At 45.6% G+C, this 10,371-nt stretch overlaps 1 protein-coding gene across 1 annotated transcript; it reads left to right on the top strand.

The window, feature by feature from the left end:
• Nucleotides 1–3,028: 3,028 nt before the first annotated feature.
• On the top strand, nt 3,029–3,994 carry KCTD12 (potassium channel tetramerization domain containing 12; the record flags this gene model as incomplete). The annotated part of the gene is made up of 1 exon (XM_080689826.1): nt 3,029–3,994. The coding sequence occupies one exon, from the start codon at nt 3,029–3,031 to the stop codon at nt 3,992–3,994; it is 966 nt and encodes a 321-aa protein (XP_080545952.1).
• Between the last annotated feature and the right edge of the window lie 6,377 nt (nt 3,995–10,371).

Genomic DNA, 10,371 nt, shown 5'->3' with positions numbered 1-10,371 from the left:
ACAGCTGCTTATGGTACTATGTTAGTTCTGTTGTAGGCACTGGGGATGGGGCAATGAATCAAACAGACAAAAACCCCTGAGCTCTTTGGAGTTTACATTCTAAGTCAGGCCAAGAAACAGTCACCAAAAAAGCCTGGGATGGGGAAGCTGCTAGAGAGGGGTTGTGTAGCACTAAATAGTGTAAACAGGAAGGGAGAGCCGTGGAAGAAGGGAGGGACCTGAACATGAAGAGGGAAACAGGAGAAGAGAATGAGTCTTCTAGGCAAAGGCAAAAGGAGGGCAAAGGCCCTGGGAACAGGAAGGGACTCTGTGGCTAGAGTCCATGACCTCCTGGGAGCATGGCAGGAGAGAGGTGTGGGGAGGCAGTGCCAGTCATGCAGTCCTGTCTGCCATTGATGGGACTCTGGCTCTTGCTCTTGTGTGAGATGAGGAGTCACTGCAGGGCTCTGAGCACAGTGACGCATCTGACTTCCTTTGTAGCAGAATCCCTGTTTTTGCTCTGGTAGAAAAAGACTGAAGGGGACTAGGGTAAAGGCAGCTAGGAGACCAGCGCAGCAATCCAGCCAGAGGGTGGTGACAGGGAGATACCGAAGACTGTGAAGAATCTGGAAGGACCCTGCATTGCAGATAGAGACAGGATTTGCTGACATAATGACCAAAGTGATGATTAGAATATATGTGCGGAGGGAAATACACCACGTCATGTGTGCATGTATGTTTATGTCACTTTGAACCCCACTATGATGTACCATTATGATGCGCCAATAAAAGTATCAAAAATTTAAAAAAATATATGTGCAGAATTGAAGCTGGGCATTGTTGCCACAGTCTTGTAATCCCAGTACTTGGGAGGTGGCAGGTTCAAAGCCAGCCTCAGCAACTTAATGGGATTCCTTTAACAATTTAGCAAGACGGTTTCAAAATAAGAAATAAATAGGGCTGAGGGTGTAGTTTGGAGGTAGAATGCCCCTGGGTTCAGTCTCCAGTACATATATATATGCATGCAGAATTGATAACAAAGATTTTTTTTCTTGAATCTATTGGAAGGAGACTGGTCTCATCAGGCCCGGGACAATGGTCTAACAAGTAATAGCGCAACCACCCAGAAAAGCGGCACTGGAACTTTTGTGTAATCTCTTATTTATCCCAAAGAACAGTACAAAAGAGTGGTGAAATACATTCAGTATCAAAATCTGTCCTTGCAATTAGGCGAGCTGGTTTGGGGCCTGATTTTATTTCAGTGCACTGACATGAGCGCCATAATTGTTCAGCAGACACAAACATTTCAAAATGGGAGTGACACTTATTCGTGAGGAGACTATGAAGCTCCATGGACAGTTACATCAAACGGTAAACATTATTATCCAGAACAAAGATCTTGCCCGATTTATCCTGATTGATGGCCTGGACTTCAAAATGATCTGAAAACTGGGAAGATCTCTGACCCTTTCCCTCTTGGGCTACTCTGAGGGGCCTTGGAGATTTTTCAGCCATGCATTCTTCACTATCCGACAGTGGTATGAACAGCAGGTGTGTACCATGATAAATATTCATTGGTCCAACGATTTCTCAGTAACCTCTTCTATTTTGTCTTCACGGATGCACATATTTATTTACCAAAGCTAATCTTTCATCAGTAGGAAATTTCAGAATGTGCTGAGCGCAAAAGCAGGGTGAATGTAGGGAGCCACCCTGCTGCCCCAGCAGCCTTCCAGGTGAATGCGGCCCTGCACGTGATTGCGAATGTCTGTGCCGGAGCCTGTAGGATCTAGAAGAGCACTTCAAGTACACAACCATCCCTGCCTGAGATTGGAGGAACCTGGAACGGACTCAGCGGAAAGATGGAAGCGAGCAAGGGCGCCTGCACCATTGTAAGATAAACAGGCAGGTGCTAAACGGTGGTTTAAAAAATTATGCTCTATCTGCGTTTTCTAGCGCGACTCACCAATGTCTGGAAGGGACCAGGGGCCTTCCTACCGCAGCACCACCCCCTTTAATTTTGAAACAGGGTCTTGGCTAAGTTACCGTGCACTGGTCTACAGTTTGACATCTTCCTGCCATAGCCTAACAAGTACTAGAATTACAGTTCTTCTCCTCCTCCTCCTCCTCCTCCTCCTCCTCCTCCTCCTCCTCCTCCTCCTCCTTCGTAGTAGTAGTAGTAGTAGTAGTAGTAGTACTGGGGATTTAACCCAGTGGAGCTCTACCCCTAAGGTACATCCCCAGCCCGTCTTAAAAACTGCCCATATTGGCCTCCAATTCGTGATACCCCAGCCTAAACCTTCCACATCACTGGGATTACAGGCCTGTGCCAGGGAGCTCCTGGCCACAGCTCCCTCAATCAACTCTGCACCCAGAAAAACTATCCGAGAGCGTCCTAGGGCGGCAGGTTACCGAGGTTAGCTCTTTGTTTCTGGGAAATTTCAGGTACAAAACCCGGTTGCGCGGGGTGGGTGGTGGGGGCGGCCTCCCAGATTTATGTGTCTCCAGAACTTCCAGCAACCGGAGGACCACGGGAGCGCCCAGGCTGCAACTATCTGAAGCCTCCAGTTCCCTAGACCGAGGAGCCAGGGGCGGGGAGAAAGGCACCAGAAAGTTTCCGCCTTCCTTCCACAGTCCCGGGGCGTGGGGGTGTGAGCCGGGCTCTGGGGGAAGCCGCACTCCGCGAGAAAGTTGGGCGGGAGCGCGACGGGGGCTGCGGGTCGCCCCCTGGCGGGGCCGGGGTGGAGCCTGCGGCCCTGGCGTCAGCGTTTAAGATGCAGATCGATTCCCGCCCTCCCCGCCCGCCGGGGGAGCCAGGCTCCGCGCTCGGCTCGGGCCGCCCACGCCTCCCGCGCCCGGCCGGCTCTACTTAAGCGCGCGCGGGCCGCGACCTGGCACTCGCCGAGCGCGCGGCGAGGCGGCGGCTCAGGGTGCTCGGCGGCCGGCGGGCGGGCTCCGGGGCGCAGGGCGGGCTCCGGGGCGCAGGGCTGAGCGAGCGTCCCCGCGCCGGGGCCCCGGGGGCGGCGGCGGCGGCGGCAGCTCCGGAGCCATGGCCCTGGCGGACAGCGCGCGGGGGCTGCCCAACGGGGGCGGCGGGGGCGGCAGCGGCTCGTCCTCGTCCTCCGCCGAGCCGCCGCTCTTCCCCGACATCGTGGAGCTGAACGTGGGCGGCCAGGTGTATGTGACCCGGCGCTGCACCGTGGTGTCGGTGCCCGACTCGCTGCTCTGGCGCATGTTCACGCAGCAGCAGCCGCAGGAGCTGGCGCGGGACAGCAAGGGCCGCTTCTTCCTGGACCGGGACGGCTTCCTCTTCCGCTACATCCTGGATTACCTGCGGGACCTGCAGCTCGTGCTGCCGGACTACTTCCCCGAGCGCAGCCGGCTGCAGCGCGAGGCCGAGTACTTCGAGCTGCCCGAGCTCGTGCGCCGCCTCGGGGCGCCCCAGCAGCCGGGCCCGGGGCCCCCGCACGCCCGGCGCGCGGTGCACAAGGAGGGCTCGCTGGGCGACGAGCTGCTGCCGCTGGAGCCCGAGCCGCCCGAGGGCGCCTCGGCCGGGGCGCCGTCGCCCCCGCTGGAGCTGGCTAGCCGCAGCCCGTCCGGGGGCGCGGCGGGCCCGCTGCTCACGCCGTCCCAGTCCCTGGACGGCAGCCGGCGTTCGGGCTACATCACCATCGGCTACCGCGGCTCCTACACCATCGGGCGGGACGCGCAGGCGGACGCCAAGTTCCGGCGGGTGGCGCGCATCACCGTGTGCGGCAAGACGTCGCTGGCCAAGGAGGTGTTTGGGGACACCCTGAACGAGAGCCGGGACCCCGACCGGCCCCCCGAGCGCTACACTTCCCGCTATTACCTCAAGTTCAACTTCCTGGAGCAGGCCTTCGACAAGCTGTCCGAGTCCGGCTTCCACATGGTGGCGTGCAGCTCCACCGGCACCTGCGCCTTTGCCAGCAGCACCGACCAGAGCGAGGACAAGATCTGGACCAGCTACACCGAGTACGTCTTCTGCAGGGAGTGAGCGCCCCAGACCCCTCGCGACTCCAGCGCCCGCGTCCCCTGCTCCACGCCGGGGGGATGATTATAGATCCCCCCCCATCCCATCCTCTGTTCCCGGGTTCCTCCAGCCTCCCTTCTTTTAGCTCAGCCAGACCCGTTAGCCCCCCGCCCCCCCCCCCCCCCCATTCAGAATCTGCAGCCACAAATCCTTTGGGCTTCTTCGTCTTCTTTGGACCCCGCTGAGAACGCTCAGATGTAGCCCCCTCCATGCTTCCAGTACTCCCAACCTCATCCGACCCCCTCTGTCCCCTCCCCCATTGTGCTTCAGCTTGGATTTAGTGGGGACAGCGTGGCCACGAAGTGACTAAGTACCTGGGGATGATTGCATTGTTCACAACCCGATTGAACGGTGTCCACCGTGGAGATTTCCTGAAATCTCAAGCCCTTCTGACTCATGTTTGGTGTAAGAAATCAGAGTTGATAACGTTGTCTGGGGCTAGTTCAGTGTTTTAAGAGGCCGTCAGTCTTTATGGCCTTCTTTAAAGGTGGAGTTGTGGAAGACTGAATGCAAGACACTCATACTGGAATGAAGACCCCGTGAATATGATTCGGTGTCTGTCAGTGAATAAAGTTTTGAAAAGTGCTGGTATGGTCCAAGACCCTGCACTTACCACGCCTGTGGCTTAAACTTGTAGAAAGTGATCCTCTGCCTGCTGGGCGCCCTTTCTCCTCGGCCGGTTGCCACAAGCCCTTGGTTGGAGTGGCTTACTTGGCAGCCTTTCCAGGCAAGAGGGCAGAGAAGGCTCAGCCTCCTAAGAGGCCAGGCTGCCCGGGTCTCCAGGCGCTGGGGGAAGGTGCGTGGCATTGTTGATTGGAGCTGCGTGGTAGTGCACGTCCTGGGCAGTAGGAGCCTAGAGCTATTAGAGCTAAGACTTGGGGGGTGGGGAGGGAGGGAGGGAGGGAAGAAAGACAGGTGGGTAGGGAGGAGCAGACATTCTCATTTATTATTTGAAAGTTGGAAGTTTGTACCATCTGTTTTGAGTATATTCACATTAAAAAAATCTAATGGTATAATAACAGACCTACTTTAACTGGCAGTTTATTGAACTATTTTGAGCCCTAAGCTTAGAAGTTGCTGATACTTATGTAGCCTAACCAAAGAGTTACCCAGTAGGGTTTTAGTTTTTGAACTTGTATTTTCTTGTCGGTGATAAATCCAGACTTTAAACATCTCTTTGAGCAAAATAAGTTTGATTTTGGTTACTTAGACTTAAGATCTCTTATTAAAACTCTGTATTTTCTCCAAGCCCAGCACATGTTGACCTGCTGGGTAAACCTGAACAATGAATGCCACTTCTCTCATGCAGTTTGTTTGAAGTTAAAGTGGGATCTTTGCAAGTGACTGAGCTGCAGAGAAAAGCAGGGAGGGCTGCCCATCTGTAGATAGTTATCAAATGGAATATTTTTAAATGAAGGCAAATAAGTAACTTAAAAGTGAGCTGAGCAATAAAATGGCGTTTTAGGTTAATTGCAACAGAAACTGGAGACCTGGTTGCCTTATGCCTTTACTCTCACATGGAATCAGTTCCCAGTGTGTATCCTGTGTGCACCATAAGTGGAGGGAACAAATCTTAATCATGCCTCATGCTGTGAGGTGTCCTTTGGATGTTCTATGAGGATGGAGAAGACTTTCTATTTTTTTTTTGTTTCAGTATCTTTCTCTGAAATATGTTCTAAAAATTTTGTAAGAGTTGTAATCAGTGTTTCAATTAGTGCTATTTTTCCTTCTTTTTAAAAAATGAATCTTGTACTGTATCTTATTCTGTCCATGACACATGTTATGAATTGGAACCATTTTATTTTTAGACTCAGTGTGATCCAGTCTGTATATACCATATATAAACATTTTACACGAATCATTTAGTTTTTTAATTCATTTACTAATGCTGTAAAATTCCTGTATCTACCCCCGGTAACTTGCATCAGATGGTGTATATACTAAAGCAACATGTTTTGATGAGTTTCTTATATCCTTGTATATGGGGATATTGGGTTAGGAAAAAAAATGCAGAATTGTAAAACTGAGTTTGCTTCATACCTTTTTTTTGCTGGTATATTAGTCATATATTAATCATATGTCAATTAACTGTCTACTTAAAATCAAGGTACCTGTATTTTTAACCCACTAATTCTTTCCTTTTAATTGCTAATGAGAAAGATTTAAGTTTTCTCCTTAGTGACATTTTTAGAAAAGTAGCTTTCTATACAAAGACTAATTTTAAGGGCAATAAAAGCAGAAATCAAGGCAGTTATATTTGCTGATATGTTGAGTTTGTTCTCAGGTCAGAACTTAATCTTCATTTCAATGTGGAAACCCTTTAAGACTGTCATTCACTGGCCCAAAGTGAGCGTCACAGATTTCTACACCTCTATGGTATTGTTAGATTGCTCAACGAAAAGCACACGATTGAGAACATCTTTAGGACAGATCCCAAACACTGACAGATGGCAAGACTTGGCAATCCGGCAGTTCTGCACAACTCCAAAAGTAATGAGAAACTTCTAAAGTTTCATCTCTGCCTCACAAGTCTTAGGAATCATATCTTGCAAAACTTTGACCTGAACTATTACACTGTCTCACACATAGGCATCTTATTTCTCTACTCCGCTCTTGCTGCCCTGCATTTTAAATATTGTGAGTTTAATGTTAGATACAGGAAACACCTCTTTTTCTAGGTAGAAATGACTCTGAGGTTGAAGTCAGTATGTGAAAACTTTCTACTTTTAGCCTCAAGACTGAGTGGGAAACTTATTTTCTGTAGATAGCACAGTAGATAAGATGACTTGACATGGACACGTTTGCATTCCTTTATCTCCATGTGCTTTAGTCTACAGAAGATGCCTTTAATGTATATGAAGTGGTGTGGAAGGTTGGTCGCTACCTAAGAGGTTGGCCAGGGTATTGGATGTCCATCTGAATAAGCCCTTTAAAGGCACCATTCAAATATGACACTTGTGAGACTGTCATAAAGTATTCAGAGAGCTATGGCTGCATTCAACTGACCCAAGAGACATGCAGTTTCATATGTAGCTCTTAATTACCATTTGGTGTTCATAAATATAACTGAATAAAGACTTTCAATAATAACTTTAGTTTTTAAAAAAGGAATCAATGGCAGTGGTGGTTAAAAAAACAGGTATCATGTTCTTTGTTTTTGTGCTAAATGTTTGACATGTCTCTTTCTTAATACCTGTAGACTTAATACTTGTTTCTTATTACTTGTAGACAGTCTAATGTTTCAAATGATAGATTATGGAAAATATTCCTTGAAGGTATGAATCTTTTTCCCCTTCCAATACTATTTTAATTCTTGTGTTTCTTAATTGGCTTTTTGGACTGATAGCAAAGTGATAATTTATAATACTAGTCAAAATTGTCTTCTCTTTCAAGTCAAATCCATATATATTCACATATATAGGGTTTGCTGCTGCTTTGAGGAAACTCAGTGTGTGAATACTCAGAACAAATGGGTAATTGGCAGCATTCATAACATATTCCAATTTTAATTGGAATTTTCCCTCTAATATTCTTATATTAAAGCCATGTAAGGTGAAGCTTTGGTAATTTTTTACTCTTCAGATTATGATAAATTCCAATCTAATGTTTAAATCATTTTTGTACTCCTACATGAAAAATGGTAAATTACAATGCAGATATTTAGAAAAGTATTCACTGGAGGAGCTGAATTTCTGAAGAATTTCTTTTATAGTTTAAGTCACAAATACTTAATCCAATTGACTTAGGTTTTTAAAATACTACAATATTTTTATTGCAAATCTATCAGAGATGATACTTTGTTTAGCATTTATCCCTGTTTTTTCTTACTATAAATCATTTATGGCCTCAATTAATTTTTTTAGATGACCCAAGTCTGTCTCTTGAGAAATGAATAAAATATATAGTATTCTTATTCCCAGTATCTATAGTACCTAAGGTAGGTTTTCTTAAAGCCAGAAAGAGGCTTTGTTAAAATTAGTTTTTCTTTGTTATAGTTTTTGACAACAGAAATCTAAAAGTATTAGTACTTGAGGATTTAGAGTCTCAACTGGGGCCCTTAAAACTTAGATGGAAAAATTCAATCAGAATATCTACATTAGAACATAATCTTGTGTGGTAGGAAGGTGGACTAGCTGACCAAGAATTCTTGGCACTTACACATTTAGTGATTTTTTTCCAAGCCAATATTTTTATTCTAAATGTGTTTTGAGGTAAGTTCACATTAATTGTAAACTATTATACAACTGTCTTTGTGACTTTATAGACAGGTACATTTTACTATTGAATACAAATGATTAGAATTCACTTATCGCCACCATTAGCAACCATTTAATGACCAAAGGTTAAAACATTCATCTTGGAAGTAATTTCAAAGATGGAAACTATATTTTGTTTAAATTTTTTCTGGGCATCTAAAAATCTCTTACCTGCCCAACAAGGTAAGATTCTCACAGAGCTATCTGGGATTCTGAAATTGTTGGACTGTTATATGCTAAGTGATATGTATCATTGAGCCATTTTGTTAAAATATAAGAAGAGAGGAAAATATAAGATCATTAGTCTTTTCTAATGAAACAGAAAGCCAAGAGAAAATAAATCTATTAAAAAACACATTGATGATGTCTTTCCAGAGATGCCTAAATTTTGAGAACTTCTTTAACCATTTAAATACTCTAGAGATGTTTTCCCTGTTCACAACCAGTTGTATAACAGCTATACACCATACTGTTTCCCTCTCTGTGTGTGAAGTAATGAATCATTGATTATTAGACTTGTTATGTATTCTATTAAACACTAAAGAATAAAAAATTCACTCCTTTCATTATTCCTCTTGGCTTCTTGCTATGAATTGGCTTGAACACTGGTCTAGTTTAATGGAAGGGGGTGTCCACATCCTGGGAATGCTTTCCAAATGGTGGTGGAATTGGTGCTGAGCATTATACCAACAGATTTCCCCTCTAAGTAGTTGGCAGCTGGGCCAGGTGTGAACACATTCTCTCCCCACTGTTGATGGACTATAGCTGTAGGCAGTTCTACTCATTGTGGAAGAAAAGTCATTCAAAAACTAAAGTCTTTGTAGTGGAGGCCATCAGGCTATCAGGTGAATGTGAGGAAGGGTAGGTAGAAATGACCTTTTAAAGCATATAAGGAACAAGGAAGTAGAAGCTGTGGGATATACTTTAATTAAAAAAATGCAATTCATGAACTGAATATAGTGGTACAAGCCTGTAATTCTAGTACTTGGGAGGTGGAAATAGGAGGATTACAGGTTTGAAGACAGCCTTAACAACTTAAACCCTCAATGACTGAGTGAGACCCTGTTTCAGGATAAAAAATTAAAAACAGGGCTGGATGCATAGTTCAGAGGTAGTATGCATCCAAATTTAATTCCCAGTAATCCCTCCTACCACTCCTGGGACACAAATGGAATTCAGGAAGATCAGATCCTAATGAATGTTGGGAAGGAGGACCTTCATTTTTGATATGGATCTCTTTCCTGCATCTCCAGTGTTTGAATCTCTCCTCTCTAAGGTGAGCACAGTGATACTCAGATGGGGAAATCGCAGACACAGTCTGGATCTGCTGGGTCGTGGGCACCGGAAGCAGGGGAGCCCGGAGGTAGAGGAAGCCAGGCTTCGCTCTTCCTCTTTTCTCTTGTCTGTACTTCCTCTAGATAGCTTTTGTTTTGTCTATATAAACACATGTGATTTTTATTTTTAATTCAGTGTTGGGAATAGAACCCAGGTCCCTGTGCACACTTGGCAAGTGCTCTATACCCCTGGCCCACATGGTTTATTTTTTTTTAAATTTATTTTGTATAGCAAAAATTCTAAGCAATACAAGAATGTGTCTAATAAAAAGCAAATATCCATCTTTTGTCAACCCCTGGCTTTTCCCAGAGGCAACCACTAATTATCTTTATAGAGATCTTCTATGCATACATAATGTATACATTCCCATCCTCCCTTTCTACTCAGTAGGAATTGTTCCTGTTCCACAGTTTGTCCCCTTGTTTTAACCACATTATCTGGGGGCTCTTGCTGTGCATGAACACGTAGGATGACTTACCTCACTTTAGTGGATAGCTGCACGATACTCTCCACAGGAGGCCATTATCTAGATGTGCTATTATCTATTTACCTGTTCTTTATTGATAGGCATTTGAAAATACAGGTTCCTCCCCCATGCATAGAATGCTGTATTGAGTGTATTTTTATGTGTCTACAAATATATTTGGGTCTAGCTTCCCTGTAAGAAATAATTTGAAGAGAGAAATGAGCTATCGTAGATAGTTGTAGGCATCTTTTTCTTCTTTAGGGACTGTAGAAATAACAGATAGT

Source organism: Muscardinus avellanarius (assembly GCF_963383645.1).
Source record: "Muscardinus avellanarius genome assembly, chromosome: 2".
NCBI classification, from domain to species: Eukaryota; Metazoa; Chordata; class Mammalia; order Rodentia; family Gliridae; genus Muscardinus; species Muscardinus avellanarius.
Note: the sequence above shows the minus strand (reverse complement) of the source record. Positions and strands in the feature narration are given on the sequence as shown.